Genomic DNA, 25,715 nt, shown 5'->3' with positions numbered 1-25,715 from the left:
AGCTCAGCTTTCTTATCACAGTGTGATTAGAAAAAAATAAATTAAAAATAAAATAATAATTAGAAAAAAAATAGTAAAAAACCAGTAAAATGTAAAAATAATTTCCCTCTGATGTCACTATCAGGGGAACCTTCAAGTTGGAAAAAAATGTTAAAAATGTTTTAAAAAAGGCAAAAAAAAAATTAAAATATATATATATAAAAAATATATTTTTGTGAGCAAGTCCTAAAATTAGCACATTAGCTTAAAACAATTCTCGCATGGAAAGAGTTAAAATACTGGCATATTAAATGCCCATGGGCTGTCTACTTTTAAAAAATGTATGATTTGATGGGGTAAATTGAATTGGCTGGATTCAACAATGTCCCAAATAACACGGGGGGAAGGATGGCCACACATCTAATTTCCAATTAGAAAAATGCACACGTACCAAATGTGGCCTTTTAGTTCCCCCCAAAAATGACAAACCCATGCATGTGGGGTATCACTGTACTCAGGAGATGTTGCTGAACACATTTCCCGAGAACATACAGCGGCATATACCCGGAGCTGTAAATTCATACATAAAGTAGGTGTGTGTGGGAAAAATACACACACAAAAATACTACTGCAAACTTTGAAAAAATGCTGGTGGTAAAATGTATATGGTTTTATTGGGCACACTGAAATGGCCCGGCTCAAAGATGTGCCAAATAGGGCATGGGCAGTGGATCCCCAAATGCCAAAGTTCAACATTGAAAATGCGCATGCCCCAAATGTGGCCCTTTTGCCCCCAAACACCCAGGCAAAATCATTCATGTTAGGTATCGCTGTACTCAGATGTTGCTAAACACATATTGGGGTGTTTTTTATGATAGTGACATCTACCAGAACCTGTTTATTCATACCTAAAGTAAAGTGTGTGAAAAAACAAATGCAAAAAAAATGACTACCATAAAGTTTGACAAAGGCTGATGGTAGAATTAGTGCTTGGAAAGGGTTAAAATACTAGCACTTGGAATACCCTGGGCTGTCTAGTTTTCAAAAATATATGACTTGATGGGGTAAATTGCATTGGCCGGCTTCAAAGATACCCGAAATGGCACATGGGGGGAAGAATTACCAGATTTGGAAAAAATGGCTTTGAAATAGCAAAACGCTACCTGTACTTTTTGCCCCATAATGTGTAGAAAAAAGCAAAAAAACACAAAAACACTGGGTATTTCTAAACTCAGGACAAATAGTAGAATCTATTTAGCAGGTTTTTTCATTACCTTTTATAGATGAGTAAAAGATTTTTCAACTAAAAGTTAGAAACAGTAATTTTTTTCTACATTTTTCACCATATTTTATACTTTTTTTAATAGTAAATAATATGATACAATCAAAACAATGTCATCCAAAGAAAGCCCTTCTTGTCCTGAAAAAAACAATATCTAATGTGTGTGGGTTCAGTAAACGGGAAAGAAGAAAATTACAACTAAACACGAGCAGCGCAGAAATGTTAAAACGGCCATTGTCACGAAGGGTACAAAAAGTAAAATCAGCCTTTGTCACGAAGGGGTTAAAAAGCCTGTGATCAAAATATCTTCTTGCCATTCTATCTGAATATAACAGTTTACATCTAAAATATCTGTGTTGTCTGTTAAATGTATAGTACGATATATATTTTAATTCCAGAGACCCAGTGTATTTAAGTATTCACTAGCTTGCTTGACTTAAATAAGATTATGTAATTAAGTGGGTAGTAAAGGACCTGTGATAAGATACTCATAAATATAAATCATAGAAATATAGAAAGAACAACCATACAGCCTAAAAACCTCTAACAGTACCTCACATGTACATCTCAAACTCTGTTTAACAGACTTAATGCATATGCTGGACTATAGAGCATTATGTACGAGTCTTTATCCAAATGTCTGCAATTATAGAAATGGTGGATTCTGGCATTACATGCATAGGTATGAAAAACTTGATGTATTCCAAAGTTAATAATTTGATGTGGAAAACATTTAGATTAGTTTATATAATTTCTTTTGACCCTTTATACTTTTCATAACTTTCTTTTAGGTTCAACTATCCATTGTTTTCAACCTCTTGTCTCCCCTCATCTATGGCAGGCGACATAACAGAGGCAGGGGAACTTTATTCTCCATTTGTAAGTAATATTTTTACGCACCAAGTTCAGAAACGTTTGATATCTAAAACCAGTTAAAGATTCTCTAAATTCCCATGCAGCCTCACCAACACAAAATGCATATTAAAGTGCTCTGTAAGTATAATAATCGATTGGCAGCCATTGACGTGTAATTACTTTAAAAGTAAAAAAAATATATAAATTGCTAAACACGAGCACCACAGAAATGCTAAAACAGCCATTGTCGCAAAGGGTACAAAAAAATTAAATCTGCCATTGTCATGAAGGAGTTAAAAGGTATTCTTGGACCAGTTATCTTCAGGAGAAGCTATAGCTCTCTGCTCCCCCCACAATCCTATTTTTTCACCATTGATTGGCAGATTAAAGGAAGTACTCTGATGGCAGAGGCTCTATTTATTTAAAGATTTTTGACTGGGCTTAGGGGTGTATGTATAGTTTATACTTGTTTCTATCAGGATGTGATAGAAACAAGTACAAGAGGGAAATATATTTCATAATAGAAACGGTAGAGGTTAATACAACAAATAAATTTACACATGAATGGGGTTTGCATAAGCCTACACTGTGTATTAGACAAGCCAAAGACCAAATAAGGTTTGAATCTTCTTTACGTGATAAGAATGGGTAAATTTACAGGCCGAATGCTTCTTATTTACAATTGTGTTTCTAAAATGCACACCCACATTATAACAAACCAGCATATCACATTACATCGAACTGCTTTTCAGTTGGTTTTAAATCCTTGTTTAGGTTTTCAGACTTTGCGCTCAGGTTAATTTAATATCTTCTCTCTGTGCAGGTTGGACTTGTGTATATGTTCAATTTAATAGTTGGCACCGGTGCCCTCACTATGCCAAAGGCTTTTGCACATGCTGGCTGGTCGGTTAGCCTTATTCTGATCATCTTTCTGGCATTTATGAGGTGAGCTAAACAACTGCATACTTACTGTTGAGAAATGGAGTGTTGTATTTTATCAGTATTTCAGCTTTTACATGTGTGGACTTTAGATATATGATTTTACTCATGTTTTCTTGCTCTTAGCTATGTAACCACAACCTTTGTTGTGGAAGCTATGGCAGCTGCTAATGCTCAGCTACGCTGGAAGAGATGGGAGAAAGAAGAAGTAAGTTTATATTTATGCTAATCTCAAAGTTTATAACCTATAGTCTCTATTTTGAGATGAAATTTTTGTTCGCATCTGCAGGATGACAACGAATCGGAAAGCTCTGATAATGAAGTTGTGCCTTCAGATGGGTATCAGCGATCAGAGATCCAACCCATCCTTTCTGTGCGTGAGTATCTGTGTCTATTACACAAACCAGTGACTTTGCATTTATAATTGCACAAACATAACCTCTATTAATGATCATTCAGACTCCTCAAATTTTATTTTTAATGCTATAATTTAAATTTGTAACCTCTGATTAGGAATTCTCATGAACACAAATAGTGTATTTGAAACACAGAATTTGACACAAATAAGAATCATTCGACCCATCTAGTCTTCCCATTTTCAAACCCTTATAAGTCCTTGGCCTGCTCCCATAGTGAGGATAGCTTTGTGTCTGCCCCATGCCTTCACCACTATCACTGTGAAGTTATTCCGTTTATCTACCACCCTTTCAGTAAAGTAGAATTTACTACTCTTAGCTACCTGTACTCTATTAAGATATCCAAAATCCTTGGCCTGTTTGCGGCCCTTTAGAACATTGAGTTTAATACTTCTGATTTAGATTAATCATTGATTTAGTTACGTTGGCATGGTGGGGGCTGTTCACTTTGTTGAATTACAGTTACATTAGTAACCAAAATATCAATGCAGGTACTTTGGAAATAAAACTACATTTTATGGTTTCTATTAAACTTGCGCATTCGCATTCATACAAATTGCAAATTTACCCAATTTTGCGTACAAAGCCCTGAAAATGAGGCCCAACCCCCCACGGACGAATACTAAGCAAACCACTTAGACCATTTTCGTCTCAAATTTGTGGGTCGACGTTCACTCGTTTTCGTTCGCTCTTGTTCTCGTACACTCTCTTATACTCTAAATGTTTCTCTACTGACTGCTTCTGCTTCAATCCTTAATCTGGTATCTTTTTTCATTGTCTGCATCTCCATGGACAAAACCAGTGGTGGGATTCAGCAGGTTCGCACAAACTGTTTCTTAATTACCCTATTATAGGCTGCACTTTCCCCCCCCACTTAAAGTGGTTGTGCAGCCTATAATTGGGTTTAGGATCCAGATCCCCCGTGGCGCTGCAGGGGACTTGGATCCGCGCTTCCGGCAGCTGCCGGCGGCTCCACCCACCCTCCTCACTGAACGGGGCTGTCACCGCCCACGAAGGTCACTGGCCAGCTGACTCAATTCTATTTCGGATCAACGGGGACGGCTTCTTAAAATGCCAGAGAGAGAGAGAGAGACTGCCTGAGTCTGTGTGTGAGAGAGACTGCCTGAGTCTGTGTGTGAAAGAGAGAGAGAGGGAGACTGCCTGAGTCTGCGTGTGTGGGAGAGAGACTGCCTGAGTCTGCGTGTGTGAGAGAGAGACTGCCTGAGTCTGCGTGTGTGAGAGAGAGACTGCCTGAGTCTGCGTGTGTGAGAGAGAGACTGCCTGAGTCTGCGTGTGTGAGAGTCTGCGTGTGTGAGAGAGACTGCCTGAGTCTGCGTGTGTGAGAGAGACTGCCTGAGTCTGCGTGTGAAAGAAAGAGAGACTGCCTGAGTCTGTGTGTGAAAGAAAGGGAGACTGCCTGAGTCTGTGTGTGAGAGAGGGAGACTGCCTGAGTCTGTGTGTGAGAGAGGGAGACTGCCTGAGTCTGTGTGTGAGAGAGGGAGACTGCCTGAGTCTGTGTGTGAGAGAGGGAGACTGCCTGAGTCTGTCTGAAAGAGAGAGAGAGACTGCCTGAGTCTGTGTGTGAGAGAGAGAGACTGCCTGTGTGTGTGTGTGAGAGAGAGACTGCCTGAACCCCATGTTTAGTGACAAAGATGCTTATGGGAAACTGGGGGCAAAGGCAAATTCTGTCCCCAGTTTCCCATAGGCATCTTTGTCACTAAACATGGGACTATGGGAAGCTATTTAGTGACAAAGATGCCTATGGGGAAACTGGGGACAGTTAATTAATGAGTCTGTGTGTGTGTGTGAGAGACTGCCTGAGTCTCTCACACAAGCGTCAAAGGCTTGTATTTGAAGTGTCTCCATTTAATCATGTTAACAGTGTCCTGAAGAAATTCATTGCTACAAAAACCATTTTGAATTTCAGAGAGCCGGGGTTTATCAGACCCATTTGAAATCGTGGAGCGGGTGGAAATGGGACAAATGGCATCCATGTTCTTCAATAAAGGTATAAGCCATTCCAGCAATTAAAATGTGTATTTAAGCCTTTAATGAGGACAGTCGTGTTAAGTTTCCACAGAGCAGTCACAGAAGGCTCTAATATTATATCATTATGTCATTAAGTATTTTATATTGGTAAAGACATGCCATTAAATGCCATCTGACAGCTTAATCTCCCCTCCTGATCAGTAGAAGTCATCATTGATGTTACCTTGGGGTTTTATGTACTAAAGCAGGAGAGTTGTATCTCCACAAAATAATTATGCATTATACATTGCTATTACTGGCAGAGACATTTGCAAGAAGGGCTGATCTGGTCCTGCACTATTCAGAGTTGTGTCAGTGAGTTGATGTGCAAGGTATTTCTTGGATTTAAATGTGCTTTAAACAGGACCATCTAAGCTATTTTTGGAGCAGACACTCATTGAAATTAAACCTTTATAATGTACAGTGATGTCTGTGAGATTAAAGCTCAAGTCTTCTGCAGATTCTCTTTCCAGACTGACGGAAAGAGATTAAATTCCTACATTGTCGGCACTTTCACTTCCTTAATGGGAGATCAGTGATCAGGAAAGCTGGGCTGTAGGTCAGGATGAGAAGGGGAAGGGACACCAGAAATCTTTAGTCTCAACTGATACTAAATTTTATAGCAGGTCTTTAAAGCAACAAAGTGATGTATGTATGAATAGCTTGATAGCTCGAATGTTACTTTATTTTTATTTTTTTTATCTACAGTTGGAGTTAACCTATTCTATTTATGCATTATTATATACCTCTATGGGGACCTAGCAATATATGCAACTGCAGTTCCCCTCTCTCTGGTGCAGGTCACATGGTAAGTGACAACATGGGGTGTGAACTGGGTCATATTTTACACATTTGCAAGTGCATTCCTACCAGTAAAAGATAATAAAGTAGTATCAACATAATCCTGATATTGACAGCCGACATGTGCCTTTTCTTCCAGTTTTTCTGGAAATGGTTCCTGTGGCACACAGACAGGAGAACGAAATGACACTGATTCATGCTGGGGGCCCATACGACGTATTGACGCTTATAGGATCTATCTGGTGAGTCAAACCATATATGTTAAATCTAGATTTCAAACATATGCCCTGTGGGAAAACAAATTGAGGTATGGACCCCTAGCAGCCCCCATGGTGTTTCTAACCCTCCATCCTGTTCTCAGTTGTATGGAATGAAAAAAAATTACTAAAAAACTAAATGATATTTGGGGACACCTTTGTCTCACTCTCCTCCCCATAGACAGGGCTTTGTTGGACCAATAAAAAGGTAAGGGATTATGAGGTTGGACGGAGCAGGTCGTTTTTTGTTTGTTTTTTACTTAACCCCACATGACATGGATGGAGGTGGGAACAGGATAGGGTCCATGCAAGTTCAAAGGAATGCTTTATTTTTAACCTCCCTCACCCCAATGGGGGGGGGGCAAAGGGTGCCCTCAAAGGGCATTCAGTGTATTTTAACTTAATCCCACTGATAATGGGGTAGGGGTGAGAGGGAGGCACAGTTTAAGATTTTTTACATTATTTAATTTGGGGCATGCAAGTGGGAGGGTACCTCTAGCACTGATATAACTGATAGGTAGAAGTAGCCTAAACTAGGGCTGCAACTAACGATTATTTTAATAATCGATTAGTTGGCCGATTATTTTTTCGATTAATCGGATAAAAAAATTCAATTTTTTTAAATTTAAAATAATGTAATAAAAAACGTACAATTTACACTTTCATCTCTTTATTGCAATGTCCTCTCTCTATTCACCTTCTTATTTTACTGACATAATAATAAAAGCTACAAGAACCCAAACACGGTGTTTCTCAAACTAGGTTTTAATACAAAGTTATTAGTAAATATTAATTCATATGTTAACTATTTTTCATATTTAATAAAAACTATGAGGAAAAAAAGCCTTATTTACATTTTTTTTATTTACCAAACTGCCCCCGGTTATGCACATCAGACCCCCAGCTTGCCACTCTGCCCCCATATATGCCTTATACCTCTTATATGCCAGATTCCACTGTGCCCCTGATATGCCTTATACTCCTTATATGCCAGTGATATGCAACTGAGCCCCCTGATATACCTTTTACCCCCAGATGTTTTATGACCCCCTGATATGCCTAATATCGATATGCCTTATACCCCCTATATTCCCTGAAATTCATAATACCCCCCATACACCACTATAACTCACCCATACACCACTCTGGCTCCTCCCCCTCCCATACACCACTCTGGCTCCTCCCCCTCCCATACACTACTGTGGCTCCTCCCCCTCCCATACTCCACTCTGCCGCCTCCCCCTCCCATACTCCACTCTGCCGCCTCCCCCTCCCATACACCACTCTGGCTCCTCCCCCTCCCATACTCCACTCTGGCTCCTCCCCCTCCCATACTCCACTCTGGCTCCTCCCCCTCCCATACACTACTCTGCCTCCTCCCCCTCCCATACACCACTCTGCCTCCTCCCCCCTCCCATACACCACTCTGCCTCCTCCCCCCTCCCATACTCCACTCTGGCTCCTCCCCCTCCTATACGCCACTCTGCCCCCTCCCCCTCCCATACTCCACTCTGCCTCCTGTCAGCAACGGATCTTCACTAGACAAGGACTTTCACTGCAGCTTCATAGAAGCCACAGTGTAAGTGAAGTGCAGTAACGGACACTCACAGGCTGACAGAAAATCATCCTCTCTGGGGGGAGGAGCCACAGTGGTGTATGGGAGGGTGGCTCCCATACACCCTTCTGACTCCTCCCCCTCCCATACACCGCTCTGCCTCTCTACCCGGCTCCGTTACTGACAGTAACGGAGGCTGTCTGTGCGATGCAGACCCCCACCAGCTGACAGAGAGGATGATTCTCTGCCAGCCTGTGAGTGTCTGTATCGCACAGACAGCCTCCGTTACTGCACTTCACTTACACTGTGGCTTCTATGAAGCTGCAGTGAAAGTCCTTGTCAGTAACGGAGCCGGGAGAGAGGCAGAGTGACGTATGGGAGGGGGAGGAGTCAGAGGGGTGTATGGGAGGGGGGAGAGAGACGGAAGTGAGAGACCGGCCGTCAGTGAGGGGAATCCAGGTCTCCTGCAGCGTTGCGGGGGATCTGGATTCCGGTGTTATAATCCGATCTCTGTTTGAGATCGGATTATTATAAGGAGAGGAGTTTTTCAGAGCATTTGCTCTGGAAAAAAAAGCCCTCTTTATAATCGATAAAAATCGATTCGATTAATCGATGATGAAATTCGTTGCCAACGATTTTCATAATCGATTATCGATTTTATCGATTAGTTGTTTCAGCCCTAGCCTAAACAATAAAGTAGGGCTGCAACTAACGATTTTCATAATCGATTAGTTGGCCGATTATTTTTTCGATTAATCGGATAAAAAAAATGAATGTAAATTTTTCATTTATTTAACCCCTTAATGACAATTGCCGGTCCTGGCACGGCACGGAAAAGCATGTGCTTTACGACAATTGACGTGCCAGGACCGGCACGTCTTTAAACGGGTGCAGAAAGCGATCTACTATCGCTTTCTGCACCCAAAAAGCGTTGCTGAATGCCTCGACCTCGAGGCATTCAGCAACGCCGCGATCGGCACAAAGGGGCCATCTCTGGCTCCTCCACGGGGCGTCAACATCCGCCATACTTTGTATGGCGGCGGACGCCCGTTTTAAAAGCGTTTAGGAGGCGATCGACGATCGCCTCCTAAACTTAAATGGTGTCGCTGGAATGCCTCGATCAGGAGGCATCCAGCGACACCAAACACTAACCTTTTGATGGGCTGTGACCGCTCCGGAGAGCGGTCACAGCCGCAGCTGCCGGCAATCTTCGCCATCAAGGAAGATGGCCGCCGTCCTGTAACAGGAACCACAAATTTTAAAAGTTCGCTAGATAGTCCAGACCATCTAGAGAACTTTGGCTCCACTTGCAGGTTGAATACAGGTACTGCATTCACCATGCAAGTCAATGGAGCCCAGCTTTCTAATCACAGTGTGATTAGTAAAAATAAATTAAAAAATAAAATAAAATTAATAATAATTAGAAAAAAATAGTAAAAAACCAGTAAAATGTAAAAATCATTTCCCACTGATGTCACTATCAGGGGAACCTCCAAGTTGAAAAAAAATGTTAAATTTTTTTAAAAAAAAAATAAAAAAAAAAATATATATATATATAAAAAATATATTTTTGTGAGCAAGTCCTAAAATTAGCATATTAGCTTAAAACAATTCTCGCATGGAAAGAGTTAAAATACTGGCATATTAAATGCCCGTGGGGTGTCTACTTTTAAAAAATGTATGATTTGATGGGGTAAATTGAATGGACCAGGTTCAACAACGTCCCAATTAACACGGGGGGAAGGATGGCCACACATCTAATTTCCAATTAGAAAAATGCACACGTACCAAATGTGGCCTTTTAGTTCCCCCAAAAAATGACACACCCATGCATGTGGGGTATCACTGCACTCAGGAGATGTTGCTGAACACATTATGGGGTGTCGTGTGACAGCGGCATATACCAGGAGCTGTAAATTCATACATAAAGTAGGTGTGTGTGGGAAAAATACACACACAAAAATATTACTGCAAACTTTGAAAAAATGCTGGTGGTAAAATATGTGCATGCAAAGAGTTAAAATACCAGCATTTAAAATACCCTGTGGTGTCTAGTTTTGAAAAATATATGGTTTTGTTGGGCACACTGAAATGGCCTGGCTCAAAGATGTACCAAATAGGGCATGGGCAGTGGATCCCAAATGCCAAAGTTTAACATTGAAAAAAGCGCATGCCCCAAATGTGGCCCTTTTGCCCCAAAACAGTCAGGCAAAATCATTCATGTGAGGTATCGCTGTACTCAGGAGATGTTGCTGAACACATATTGGGGTGTTTTGTGATAGTGACATATACGAGAACATTTTAATTCATACCTGAATTAAAATGTGTGTGGAATACCAAATGCAAAAAAATGACTACCACAAAGTTTGACAAAGACTGGTGGTAGATATGGTGCATGGAAAGAGTTAAAATACTAGCATTTGAAATACCCTGGGGTGTCTAGTTTTCAAAAATATATGGGTTTATTGGGCACACTGAAATGGCCCGGCTCAAAGATGTACCAAATAGGGCATGGGCAGTGGATCCCCAAATGCCAAAGTTCAACATTGAAAAATGCGCATGCCCCAAATGTGGCCCTTTTGCCCCAAAACAGCCAGGCAAAATCATTCATGTGGGGTATCGCTGCGCTCAGGAGATGTTGCTGAACACATATTGGGGTGTTTTGTGATAGTGACATAAACTAGAACATTTTAATTCATACCTGAAGTAAAATGTGTATGACAAAACAAATGCAAAAAAATGACTACCATAAAGTTTGACAGACTGGTGGTAGATATGGTGCATGGAAAGAGTTAAAATACTAGCATTTGGAATACCCTGGGCTGTCTAGTTTTCAAAAATATATGACTTGATGGGGTAAATTGCATTGGCCGGGTTCAAAGATACCCGAAATGGCACATGGGGGGAAGAATTACCAGATTTGGAAAAAATGGCTTTGAAATAGCAAAACGCTACCTGTACTTATTGCCCCATAATGGGTAGAAAAAAGCAAAAAAACATAAAAACATTGGGTATTTCTAAACTCAGGACAAATAGTAGAATCTATTTAGCAGGTTTTTTCATTACCTTTTATAGATGAGTAAAAGATTTTTCAACTAAAAGTTAGAAACAGTCATTTTTTTCTACATTTTTCACCATATTTTATAATTTTTTTAATAGTAAATAATATGATACAATCAAAACAATGTCATCTAAAGAAAGCCTTTCTTGTCCTGAAAAAAAAAATATCTAATGTGTGTGGGTTCAGTAAACGGGAAAGAAGAAAATTACAGCTAAACACAAGCAGCGCAGAAATGTTAAAAAGGCCATTGTCACAAAGGGTACAAAAAGTAAAATCAGCCTTTGTCTCGAAGGGGTTAAAATAATGTAATAAACAAATTATATTAAATACAAACAGCATAATAAAAAAACTTGTATGCATTTCTTGCCTTTATTTCGCAACCAGCCCCCCCAATTTATGCACGTTTGAGCCCAGGCTTGCCACGCTGCCTCCCAGACATGCCACGCTGCCCCCCACATATGCCGCTCCACGCTGCCTCCCACATATGCCGCTCCACGCTGCCTCCCACATATGCCGCTCCACGCTGCCTCCCACATATGCCGCTCCACGCTGCCTCCCACATATGCCGCTCCACGCTGCCTCCCACATATGCCGCTCCACGCTGCCTCCCACATATGCCGCTCCACGCTGCCTCCCACATATGCCGCTCCACGCTGCCTCCCACATATGCCGCTCCACGCTGCCTCCCACATATGCCGCTCCACGCTGCCTCCCACATATGCCGCTCCACGCTGCCTCCCACATATGCCGCTCCACGCTGCCTCCCACATATGCCGCTCCACGCTGCCTCCCACATATGCCGCTCCACGCTGCCTCCCACATATGCCGCTCCACGCTGCCTCCCACATATGCCGCTCCACGCTGCCTCCCACATATGCCGCTCCACGCTGCCTCCCACATATGCCACTGTGCCTGATACACCTTATACCCCGATACACGACTCCATCCTCCCCAGACATGCCACACTGCCCTCCCCACATACGCCACTCCACTCTACCCCCAGATACGCCACTCCACTCTACCCCCAGATATGCCACTGTGGCCCCAGATCTGCCTTATACACCCTGATACACCACTCCATCCTCCCCAGACATGCCACACTGCCCTCCCCACATATGCCACTCCACTCTACCCCCAGATACGCCACTCCACTCTACCCCCAGATATGCCACTGTGGCCCCAGATCTGCCTTATACACCCTGATACACCACTCTGTCCTCCCCAGACATGCCACACTGCCCTCCCCACATATGCCTTATATACCCTATATGCCTTATACCCCCAGATATGTCACTCCGTCCTCCCCAGATATGCCTTATACCCCCCAGATATCTCATAGTCCCCTCATAGTCACAGACCATACTTTTATAAATAAGTACTGGGTTAATCTTCACTGCCCCCAGGATTTAGATTCCCCTTAGCTTGCCCCCCTTTATCTCTAACTGCACCTTAAGTTAACTTTAATAAATTTATAAAATTACCCCTCAGTCCTCATCATTAAATTAACCCTAAACACCCCATTAACCATAACTGCCCCTAAATTAACCCTAAAGACCCCATCAACCACAACATCCCCTAAATTAACCCTAAACATACCATTAACCAAAACTGCCTTAAATTAACCCCAAACACCCCATTAACCACAGCTGCTCCTAGATTAACCCTAAACACACCATTAACTATAGCTGCCCCTAAATTAACCCTAAACACCCTATTAACCATAACTGTCCCTAAATTAACCCTGAACACCCCATTAACCATAACTGCCCCTAAATTAACTCCCACCTCCCCTAACTTTCAGTAGCCCAAATATTAATTTTATACTTAGTTAGATGAGTGTCACAGCCATGTGGTTCTGGCCTTCTGGGAGAAGGGGGCGGGGCCAGTTGTCACAGTGATTACAGGGAGGGACTGGTAAGTAGGAGCTGCTGCTGTGAGTCACTAAAACGGATTATATAATGAGGGGTATTTTTCAGAGCGTTTGCTCTGAAAAAACCCTCATTTAATAATCGATAAAAATCGATTCAACTAATCGATAATGAAATTCGTTGGCAACGATTTTCATTATCGATTTTATCGATTAGTTGTTGCAGCCCTACAATACAGGGTGGTCTCATTGATTTGTTATGGCTGTGATTGATGGGCCCAACAACTCTGGCCAACCAGAATTTACAAGGAGAAGGGAAAAGCATTAGCTATATAAGTGTGCTGAAACCATTTTTAACTTGTCAGTAACTGCAGTTACAAACTGGTGAGCTTTCAAGTGTGAGACAGTGACAGTTAGCCGAGCAGAGGAAGAGATTGATTAGGACAGTTGCCCCTTTATGTTACTATCCATTATATTAATTTGTGGACAAGTCATTTTTTCACTATCTCTTATCATATTATCTATTATTCTTCATTGGTAAATATTGGCGGCTAAACCAGGCATTGGGGAAATCCAAGATTAGTTTGCCATGATCTTCCTGAGGCAAGCACATGTTGCTATTGATCTTGAAACCCATGTGACTTCAGATGTTCAAAAATCCTTTCCTTTAACATAGTTTCCATTAATTTCCCCACTACAGATGTAAGACTTACTGGCCTGTAGTTGCCAGACTTCTGCCTTTTTTGTGAACAGGCACATTTGCTAATTTCAAATCCCCTGGGAGGACTCCTGTTAATGATTTGTTAAATAAATCTGTTAATGGTTTTGCTAGTACACCACCAAGCTATTTTAACCCCTTCAGTCCCCTATGGACGTACCAGTACGTCCAAAAAACGCATCCCAAGAATCCCCTATGGACGTACCGGTACGTCCAGCCGTACTTGCAGGGACACATCCCTGCCGCTGCATGGGAGATCAGACTGTTTGAGGCACAGACGCTGCGATCTCTATGCACGTCTGTGAGGACCTGTCTCTCACCCTCCTCCCATGCTGAAACAGAAAAGGAAGTAAAAAAAACGGTTAGTCATTTTAAAAAACATAATTTAAAAAAACCAAAATAATATAATTAATAATAAAAAAAATAGTGAGCTAAGTGATGTAATTGACATTACTGGCATTAATAACATGTTCAAGAGGTCATTAAGAGGGCCTCTAACCATTAAAAAAAAATAAAAAAAAAATATATATATGATAATAAAAAAATTGAAAAAACCTTACATCCCATTGCCCTAGCACAACATCTACCCAGTATAACCCTCCTGACCCCATTCACAACCCCCAAACCCGTTAAGCCATAAGCATAAAAATTCTTCAAAAAATGTACACCTTATAGTATGTTCCCTGTAAGTGCTGGGAAAGTATGGAAAATCTATATAAACTAGGTATTTCTGAAATCAGGACACCTGATTTGATAAACTTGGAGGGGATTTTCCATCACTTTACCTAATTTTATGAGGATTCAGAGGGAAAATTTTAAAAAAATTTGGTTTTTATTAACCCCTTCGTGACAAAGGCTGATTTTACTTTTTGTACCCTTCGTGACAATGGCCGTTTTAACATTTCTGCCCTGCTCGTGTTTAGTTGTAATTTTCTTCTTTCCCGTTTACTGAACCCACACACATTAGATTAGATGTTTTTTTCAGGACAAGAAGGGCTTTCTTTAGATGACATTGTTTTGATTGTATCATATTATTTACTATTAAAAAAAGTATAAAATATGGTGAAAAATTTAGAAAAAAATGACTGTTTATAACTTTTAGTTGAAAAATCTTTTACTCATCTATAAAAGGTAATGAAAAAAAACCTGCTAAATAGATTCTACTATTTGTCCTGAGTTTAGAAATACCCAATGTTTTTATGTTTTTTTGCTTTTTTCTACACATTATGGGGCAAAAAGTACAGGTAGCGTTTTGCTATTTCAAAGCCATTTTTTCCAAATCTGGTAATTCTTCCCCCCATGTGCCATTTCGGGTATCTTTGAAGCCGGCCAATGCAATTTACCCCATCAAGTCATATATTTTTGAAAACTAGACAGCCCAGGGTATTCCAAGTGCTAGTATTTTAACCCTTTCCAAGCACTAATTCTACCATCAGCCTTTGTCAAACTTTATGGTAGTCATTTTTTTTTGCATTTGTTTTTTCACACACATTTTACTTTAGGTATGAATAAACAGGTTCTGGTATATGTCACTATCATAAAACAATATGTGTTTAGCAACATCTCCTGAGTACAGCGATACCTCACATGAATGATTTTGCCTGGCTGTTTGGGGGCAAAAGGGCCACATTTGGGGCATGTGCATTTTCAATGTTGAACTTTGGCATTTGGGGATCCACTGCCCATGCCCTATTTGGTACATCTTTGAGCCGGGCCATTTCAGTATGCCCAATAAAGCCATATATTTTTGAAAACTAGACACCCCAGGGTATTTCAAATGCTAGTATTTTAACTCTTTCCATGCACCATATCTACCACCAGTCTTTGTCAAACTTTGTGGTAGTCATTTTTTTGCATTTTTGTCACACACATTTTACTTCAGGTATGAATTAAAAAGTTCTCGTATATGTCACTATCACAAAACACCCCAATATGTGTTCAGCAACATCTCATGAGCGCAGTGATACCCCACATGAATGATTTTGCCTGGCTGTTTTGGGGCAAAAGGGCCACATTTGGGGCATGTGCATTTTCAATGTTGAACTTTGGCATTTGGGGATCCACTGCCCATGCCCTGTTTGGTACATCTTTGAGCCGGGCCATTTCAGTGTGCCCAACAAAACCATATAATTTTGAAAACTAGACACCCCAGGGTATTTTAAATGCTGGTATTTTAACTCTTTGCATGCACACATTTTACCACCAGCATTTTTTCTAAGTTTGCAGTAGTATTTTTGTGTGTGTATTTTTCCCACACACACCTACTTTATGTATGAATTTACAGCTCCTGGTATATGCCGCTGTCACACGACACCCCAATATGTGTTCAGCAACATCTCCTGAGTACAGTGATACCCCACATGCATGGGTTTGTCATTTTTGGGAGGAACTAAAAGGCCACATTTGGTACGTGTGCATTTTTCTAATTGGAAATTAGATGTGTGGCCATCCTTCCCCCCCCCCCCCCCCCCCCCGTGTTAATTGGGACATTGTTGAATCCGGCCAATTCAATTTACCCCATCAAATCCTACATTTTTTAAAAGTAGACACCCCATGGGCATTTAATATGCCAGTATTTTAACTCTTTCCATGCGAGAATTGTTTTAAGATAATGTGCTAATTTTAGGACTTGCTCACAAAAATATATTTTTTATATATTTTAAAATTTTTTTGCCTTTTTTAAAACATTTTTAAAATTTTTTTTCAACTTGAAGGTTCCCCTGATAGTGACATCAGAGGGAAATTATTTTTACATTTTACTTGTTTTTTACCATTTTTTTTCTAATGATTATTAATTTTATTTTATTTTTAATTTATTTTTTTCTAATCACACTGTGATTAGAAAGCTGGGCTCCATTGACTTGCATGGTTGAATGGAGTACCTGTATTCAACCTGCAAGTGGAGCCAGAGTTCTCTAGAGGGTCAGGAGACCGTCTAGCGAACTTTTTCGTCTTTATTATTTTTTTTCCCGGGCCGCCGCCATCTTGCTGATGGCGAAGATCACCGGCAGCTGCGGCTGTGACCGCTCTCCGGAGCGGTCACAGTCCATCAAGAGGTAAGTGTTTGGTGTCGCTGGATGCCTCCTGATCGAGGCATTCCAGCGACACCATTTAAGTTTAGGAGGTGATCGTTGATCGCCTCCTAAACGCTTTTAAAACGGGCGTCCGCCGCCATACATTGTATGGCGGATGTTGACGCCCCGGGGAGGGGCCAGACATGGCCCCTGATTCCGATCATGGCGTTGCTGAATGCAAAAAAATCGATATTTTATTTTTTTTACCCGTTTTAACAAATGACGGTCCTGGCACGTCATTTGTCGTTAACGACATGTTTTTCCGTGACGTGTCCGGACCAGCAATTGTCATCAAGGGGTTAAAATTTTCACTAGTAGACTAGTAGATCTTGATTGAGTTGAGGCATAATTAGGTCAGTAAAGTACTTATTTAGTTGTTCAGTATTAGTATTGTTCTGTATGTAATTATTAAACGTCTATCAGTTTATCAATTCTATTACTGGCCATTTTTGCTTTAATTTATTAGTTAGATATTTATTACCTGTTATTTCTTGCGTACCACTTTTGTTTTAATTTTTCCAGATTTGTGTTGATTCTTTCATAATTATGCTCTGTAATCTGCTTTCTTATAGCTGACATTTCTCTAGCTGTATCTATAGAAGGTGCCAATTTATTTGCCTTTTATTTCCTATAAAGATCGAGGTATAGCGAGGTCAAATCAGGGCCACATATTTGATTTTCTCTCACCCCCATCTAAATTAAATAACCTCGTACTACTGGTTATGCGCACCATCTAAGCGTTACAATATTTGATTTGTTTTCTTCTAAATAATACCGTATTGGCTCGGATATAGGCCGCACCCGAATATAGGCCGCACCCTAAAAGTTTGGTGCTTTTTTAAAGAAAAAGTTTTGTAATAGATATGCTCCCACTCTGTCCTCCCCCCCTCTCGAGATATGCTGCCACTCTGTCCTCCCCCCCTCGAGATATGCTGCCACTCTGCACACCCCCCCCCCCCCCCAACTTACCAGAGCAGACTCCCGGGTGTCTTGCGGGGCCGGAGGGGGACATCTATGCAATACGCGTATACAACTCCCGGTGCCGGCACTCAGCGGAAGTGCCGGCACCGGAAGTTGTATACGCGTATTGCGTAGATGTCCCCCGCCAGCCCCGCAAGACACCCGGGAGTCTCCCTTGCCGGGACTGCACTCGTGGGAATTCCCGGCAAGGGAGATTGTTAAAGCACATCGTGCAGACGTGCCGGCAGCGGAGGTTGTTTACCCGCGCGTCGCTGCAGCCAGCGAACGTCTGCGCGATGCGCTTAGACAATCTCCCGTGCCGGCACACCCTCCGTGGAAAGTGCCGGCAGGGGAGGCTGTCTGAGCATATCAGAGAGTAGGATACGGGTCCCCTGCACCGCTGCCTACCCAGCGCCCGGAACTGCATGTCCCGGGCGTCGGGCGCTAGACCCCGAATATAGGCCGCACCCCCACTTTAACCCCTTAACGACCTTTGCCGGTTCAGGACCGTCACGGAAAAACGGTTACTTAACGACCTTTGGCGGTCCTGAACCGTCAAAAAATTAAATAAGCTTAGAAAGTGATCAACGATCACTTTCTTCGCTTAAACGGGGTTGCTGTAATGCCTCGATGTCGATCAGGAGGCATCCAGCGACACCAAACACTTACCTCTGGATGGACTGTGACCGCTCCGGAGAGCAGTCACAGCCGCCACAGCTGGTGATCTTCACCATCAACAAGATGGCGGCTGCCCTGTAAAAAAAAAACCAAGAAAAAAACAATCAAGTTTTAAAAGTTCGCTAGATGGTCTCCAGACCCTCTAGAGAACTCTGGCTCCACTTGCAGGTTGAATACTGGTACTGCATTCAACCATGCAAGTCAATGGAGCCCAGCTTTCTAATCACAATGTGATTAGTAAAATATTCAAAAAGTAATAATAAAAAAAAAAAAATGGAAAAAAAAAATGTTCTAACATTTAAAAATAATTATGCAGTGATGTCACTAGAGGAACCATCCAGTACCAGCAAAATGTGTAAAAAAAAAAATTTATTTTGAGCAAGTGCTAAAATTTCTCTAAAATCTCAACAGAGTTAAAATAAAAGCACTTCAAATACCCAAGTGGTGTCTAATATAAAAAAAAAATGGCTGATGGGGTAAATTGGAGTGGCCGAGCTCAGATAGGGCATAGGTACAGACTGACCAAAATGGAGAAAAAAAGCGCACTTCCCAAATGTGGCATTTTAAATCTCAAACAACACGACAAATCGATGCATGTGGGGTATCACTGCACTCAGGAGATGTTCCTGAACACACATTGGGGTGTTTGACAGTGACATATACCAGCACCTGTATATCTATAACTAAAGTACAATTTGTGTGAATAAAAAAAATGACTATTACAAAGTTTGACAAAGTGCGGTTGTATAATGGGTGCATGGAAAGGGTTAAAATAACAGCATTTGAAATACCCTGGGGTGTCTAGTTTTCAAAAATATATGGTTTGACGGGGTTAAACTGAGTTAACTGGCTTCAAAGATATTCCAAAGAGGAGATGGAGGCAGAATGACCAGATGCTAAAAGTCTGTGTTGCCTCAAAAGTAGCCTTTTGCCAGCCAAACAATCTAACAAACCCATGCATGTGGGGGTATCGCTGTACTCAGGAGATGTTCCTGAACACATATGGGGGGGTTGTTTGACAGTGACATATACCAGGACCTGTATATCTATAACTAAAGTACAATTTGTGTCTGAAAAAAATTTAAAAAATTACTATTACAAAGTTTGACAGTGTGGTTGTATAATGAGTGCATGGAAAGGGTTAAAATAACAGCATTTGAAATACCCTGGGGTGTCTAGTTTTCAAAAATATATGGTTTGAATGGGTTAAATTGAGTTAACCGGCTTCAAAGATGTTCCAAAGAGGAGATGGAGGCAGACTGACCAGATTTGTTAAAAATGGTTTGGAAATGATAAAACGCTGCTTGTACTTATTGCCCTATAACTTACAAAAAACAGCAAAAAAACATAAAAACATTGGGTATTTCGAAACTCAGGACAAGTAGTAGAATCTATTTAGCTAGTTTTTTTACTTGCTTTTTTAGGTGAGTAAAAGATTTTTCAAATAAGTCATAAAATGTGGGTTTTTTTCAATTTTTCACCATGTTTTTTTTTTATTTTTTTTATAGTAAATAAGATATGATCAAAATAATGGTTTCTAATGCCGATACGGTATTTCGTCAATTGTTTGATATATGAAAGATTGGTATCTGTTACTCACCTTCCCTCGGCTCCCATGTTGCCGCAGCAGCCTCCACGCGGGAGAGGGAGACCCCCCTCCCGCGGACGGCCATCTCCGCAGCAGCCTCCACGAGGGAGAGGGAGACCCCCCTCAAACGCACGGCCACCTCCGCAGCAGCCGCCACGAAGGAGAGGGAGACCCCCCCTCCACCGCACGTCCACCTCCGCAGCAGCCGCCACGAGGGAGAGGGAGACCTCCCTCCACCGCAAGGCCGCTTCCACTACCTTCCTTTGAAGTGCCGCGCAGGAGAGGCAGACCTCCTGGTACACGGCGTCCTGCTGCTGCGCACGCGCGCCCTCTAGTGGGGAACTCGCATACTGCAGGAATTTATGAAGGGAGATTACGCCATCCACAAGATGGCCGCGATTCACTGACACCGGAAGTGATGTCATGAGGGGCTGATGGGAGATTCAGACTTCCTCTGCGGTTCTCCATTTAAACCCCTCAGACCAGTTTCACCTTGCCTTCTGATGGTCGTCTATGCCTTGTGCTAGCACCCAGATAGCGTTTACCTGCTTGATTCCTGTGTTTGACCTCGGCTTGCCTGACTACGTTGTTATCCTGTATCCTGACCTCGGCTTGTTTATCGTTTATCCTGATCTCCTTAATCCTGACCTCGGCTACGTATACCGGATATCCTGTTCTCCGGAATCCTGACCTTGGCTTGTCTGAACTGCTCTGTCCTGGAGTCCTACCTGACCACGGTGTCTCCAAACTACTTGTACGTGACAGTATCCTTATATAAAAGCCTATCATTCAGTTGCCATTCTCTTTATTCTTTTGTCTTGTGAGGCTAGTTCCCAAATGACTGTGTTATGATCTGACCAGTATATTGTATTGATATTTTTTTAATTGGTTTACCACAGCTATGTTTCCTAGCACTAGATCAGTTCTGGATTATGAACTGTGAGAGAAGTGTGTAAAGTCCTTCTCCTGCAGATTAAATACTCTCCATAAATCATATAAATAAGATTTTTTCAATAATAAGGTTAGTGTTTTAGATTTCCTCTCCTCTTACACACACCCACACGTACACTGCCCTTACACACACCCCTACACGTACACTGCCCTTACACACACACACACCCCTACACGTACACTGCCCTTACACACACACACCCCTACACGTACACTGCCCTTACACACACACACACACCCCTACACGTACACTGCCCTTACACACACACACACACCCCTACACGTACACTGCCCTTACACACACCTGCTCACAAACACACACACGTACACTGCCCTTACACACACCTGCCTTTACACTGACATATACACGTACACTGTCCTTACGCACACACACACATATAAATGTACACTGCCTTTACACACACACACACACACACACATAAACATACACTGCCCTTACACACACCTGCCTTTACACACACCCCTACACGTACACTGCCCTTACACACATACACACACCCCTACACGTACACTGCCCTTACACACACACCCCCCTACACGTACACTGCCCTTACACACACACCCATACACGTACACTGCCCACACACACACACCTGCTCACAAACACACACATACACGTACACTGCCCTTATACACACCTGCCTTTACACTCACATATACACGTACACTGCCCTTACACACACACACACACATATACACGTACACTGCCTTTACACACACACACATATAAACATACACTGCCCTTACACACACCTGCCTTTACACACACATACACGTACACTGCCCTTACACACCAGCTCAGAAATACCTATACTGCTCTTATACACAAACACAAGCTTACAAACACACATACAAACATACACTGCCCTTACACCCCTTTCTCCCCATCTCTTACCTCTTCTTCCATCCTCCATCCTTCTGTCTTCATTCTTCATCCTCCATCCTGTGGTGGAAGCGCTTTACTGCTCCCTCATCACTACGTGCCGGCTATTGATGCAGAGCGTGGGTGTACAACGTTGTATCCCGGTGCTCGACATCATTTGCCGGCCCTTAGTGATGAGGGAGCAGCAAAGCGAGGTCTGAAGTGACAGACCTCGTGCTCCCTAATGTTGAGGCGACTAGAAGGAGGTTGTGATCTCCCAGCTAGTCCTGCAGCTGTGCGCCCCCTCGCAGCTGCACCCAAGGTGAGTACCGCTCTCGGCTCACTGTTCCTCTGCACCTGCAAAGCGGGACAGAGGTAGAAATAGGTGGGACAGAGTCCCACAATAGGGACTGTCCCGCCCAAATCTGGACAATTGGGGGGCATGCAATGAAATGCCTAGCTGAAACATCAGTTTCCTGAAAAATCAGTTCATTTTTGAGGTTTATTCAGACCCTGGTTGTTTATAGTAAGAAACCTAACCATAATTGCCCAGATCTCTCCGCAGCCCTGCCTACATCCTCGGCAGTCTAAAACAAAAATAAAGAAGCCAAAACAAATACCCTCCCTCTTGCTAGGGCTGAGAAACCCCATTCTCAAACCAGCAACATAACCTGAAAACAGGGTTTTATGATATAGGGAGCTATCAAAAATATCCATTCCCATTAAAGAAACGACGCGAGAAGATTCCTGAGGGGCGACAAAGAGATGCAGCCATAAATAGAAAAATAAATAGGGCTTGTAGGGCATGTTAGCATAGTTTCATAAGGTAAGTATAATTTTTATCCATGAAAAAAAAATGTAATACAGTTCTTATCCCTAAAATTAAGACCAGTATGCACATCCCATATTAACAAGAGTGTTACTTTGTTAGAGCGTGTTTTCTGTTATAGAAATATCAGACAAAGAGAAAAAAAAACAACCTGTACTATTTAAACAGGTTATATCAATTTACGGATTAAATGTCAAAGAATCTTCCTATTCACAAAAATTGTTTTACAAAATTTGTCAATCAAAACGTCTATATTAATATGTTTAAAACGTCACTTTAATACTTTAATTTAGTTTTATACCACAGTCTTGGGTCCAATTCTTGGGAATTCTCTTCTGTGCCAGCTCATCCGCTCGATGAACAAGCTACTGCTTGTACTTCGGTTGTAGCTTCTATGATGCAGCACCGGCGTCACATGACCTTCCAGTGCTCATAGAAGTTCCGGCGGAACACCCACTGCCCCCGCCACACTCCAGGGAGTCAGAAGCACTGGTAAGTCGGGGCGGGGGTTGTATGGGTGGCATAAGGCTTTTCTGGAGGCAGAGTGCATGGGGTTAAAGGCATATTAAAAAAAAAAAAAAAAAAAAAAAAAAAAAAAACTTAGACAAGTGTCCTAAATTTCCAATTAGCCTGGAGAAAATATTAAATATGAAGATTTTTAGATAAAAGTAATTATGAGGGTAATACATTAATTCAAAAATATCTTGGGAGCCCAAATTTAATTACATTCTTTTTATATGGGAACTCCTTTTGTGTAAACGTCAACTTTTTAAAACAATACTTATTGCCATAATCTCTTCCTATTGATCGAAAGCCTCCAATTAGAATTATGGATTTTACTTGTATAATTAATATTAAATATCTGTTGTGTCTATCCTTGACCACATAGTGCGTCTCTAAAGGACAATACCTTCTCAGTTTGTTGAGATAAGTACTTTCGACTCCCTTAAAATGTGTCATACTTTTGAAACTAACTAATATATATATATATATATATATATATATATTTATATTTAACCCCTTAACGACAAAGCCCGTACATGTACAGGCTGCCGTTAAATAGCTGCATCGCCGCGATGAAGCTGCGATCGGCGGCTTTGCAGTATCCACGGAAGCCTTACAAGTGAGGCTGACCGTGGATCTGGGGAGGAAAGGCCCCCCCAGAAGAAAAATGGCCGCACCGATCATCAAAGATCGTGGCGGCGCCCGGTTAAAACAGCTTAGGAAGCGATCGGAATCGAGGCATGTAGCAACACAACCCCCCTACCCCGATAGCCTTGTGATTGCTCCGAAGAGCAACCACAAGTGCCATCATGTAAATGACGTTGGCGTCATTCACACGATGGCATCAACAATAAAAAAAAAATTTAAAAAAAATCCAGACCCTCTTGAGAACTCTCAGGTACTGCATCCAACCATGCAAGGTCAATGGAGCCCAGCTTAGTAATCAGGGTGATTAGTAAAAAAAAAATAAAAAAAAATAATAATATTCAAAAATGTTAAAAAAAATAAAAATAAAAAAATAAAATAAAAATGATTTGATGGGGTAAATTGAATTGGCCGGGTTCAAAGATGTCCCAAATATGGATCAGATGTCTAAATGGCAAAAAATATACACACCCCACAAAGGTGGCCTTTTACCTCCCAAATAACCCAAAATGCATGTGGGCTATCACTGCACTCAGGAGATGTTACTGAACACATATTGGGGTGTTTTTTGACACGGACATATAGCAGGAGCGACAAAGGCTGATGGAAATAGTTAAAATACCAGCATTTGAAATACCTTGGGGTGTCTATTTTTCAAATATATGGTTTGATGGGGTAAATTTCATTGGCCGGCTTCAAAGATGCCTGAAATAGCACATGTGGGGAAAAAATGGTTTTGAAATAGCAAAACGCTACTGATACTTATTGCCCCATAATGTGCAGTAAAAAGCAAAAAAACATAAAAACATTGGGTATTTCTAAACTCAGGACAAATAGTAGAATCTATTTAGCAGGTTTTTTCATTAGTTTTCATTAGAAAATAATTTTTTTACAAAAAATAATTTTATCTTTTTTTTTTTTTTTTTTTTTTTATAGTAAATTAGATATGATAAAAATAATGGTATCTAAAGAAAGCCATGTTTGTCCAGAAAAAAAACAATATATAATGTGTGGGAGCACGAAATGAGAGAGAAGAAAATCCTAGCTAAACGGCAACACTGAAAAATTTTAAGACCCATTGTCCCACAATATACTATGAGTAAGAAACAGTATTGTCTTTAAGGGGTTAATCAAACACTCATCTACGGACACCAGACAAGCCAGAAGGCTTGTTTTTTCCCTCAGAAATCTCATGGTGCTGCCACAACCACAAGGGATTCTGGGTAGGCACATGCACATAAGGCTAACCATTATCACCTTTGCCTCTGTATCCATTTTATACATGGATCCCTTGAAAGTAATTGCCTGCTGTACAAGACAGCCTTTAGCCAAAACTCGGGAAGTGGTGCAATAGCCAGATCACCACTCGTGCAGCTGTTACGTCCTTAATGGGACTCGTCAGCATGAGGCTCTGACTCCATTTTGTATTCATGCGAGTGTAATATGCTAAAATATAGTAGGAACACATTTACGGGGGGCGTGGCCGGCCGAGCTCCAAGATGGACGTGCAGTGAACCTGCTCCTCCAGGACGCCCTATAATTAGCACTAATAACGGCTACCTACCTCGATTTTTTTTTTATTTTTTATTTTTTTTTTTTTATTTTTTTTATTTTTTTTTTTTATACCGCACCCGTTCGCAGAGGCACCCGGCATGACTGGGGGCTCTCGCAAGCTGCCGAAGAGGAAGACCGTGCCAGCCATCTTCCAGAAGAAGATACTTGCGGCCGAAGTTCCCGCGCTTCCCATGATGGCGGCGTCGGGCCCCACCAACGATGAAGCCTCGGTTTCCTGCACTAAGAGGGACGTGGAGGAACTTAAGGACTTGGTCTTATCGGTCAAGAAAG

The 25,715-nt window shown here is 41.7% G+C and overlaps 1 protein-coding gene across 1 annotated transcript in view; it reads left to right on the top strand.

Annotated features, from left to right (window-relative positions):
* The first annotated feature begins 2,095 nt into the window (after positions 1 to 2,095).
* Positions 2,096 to 25,715, top strand: part of LOC149281551 (putative sodium-coupled neutral amino acid transporter 12) — a 41,461-nt gene continuing 17,841 nt past the window's right edge. Inside the window, exons 1-7 of the mRNA XM_089499180.1 lie at positions 2,096 to 2,140; positions 2,940 to 3,061; positions 3,182 to 3,263; positions 3,345 to 3,432; positions 5,399 to 5,479; positions 6,208 to 6,307; positions 6,440 to 6,542. Of these exons, the coding sequence (XP_089355306.1) occupies positions 2,096 to 2,140; positions 2,940 to 3,061; positions 3,182 to 3,263; positions 3,345 to 3,432; positions 5,399 to 5,479; positions 6,208 to 6,307; positions 6,440 to 6,542 (621 nt within the window). The remainder of the gene's footprint in view (positions 2,141 to 2,939; positions 3,062 to 3,181; positions 3,264 to 3,344; positions 3,433 to 5,398; positions 5,480 to 6,207; positions 6,308 to 6,439; positions 6,543 to 25,715) is intronic.

The sequence above is a fragment of the Sceloporus occidentalis genome, unplaced genomic scaffold, assembly GCF_023333645.1.
Source record: "Sceloporus occidentalis isolate IW3139 unplaced genomic scaffold, rSceOcc1.0.p SCAF_130, whole genome shotgun sequence".
Classification (NCBI taxonomy): domain Eukaryota; kingdom Metazoa; phylum Chordata; class Lepidosauria; order Squamata; family Phrynosomatidae; genus Sceloporus; species Sceloporus occidentalis.
This window is presented reverse-complemented; position numbering and strand designations above follow the sequence as displayed.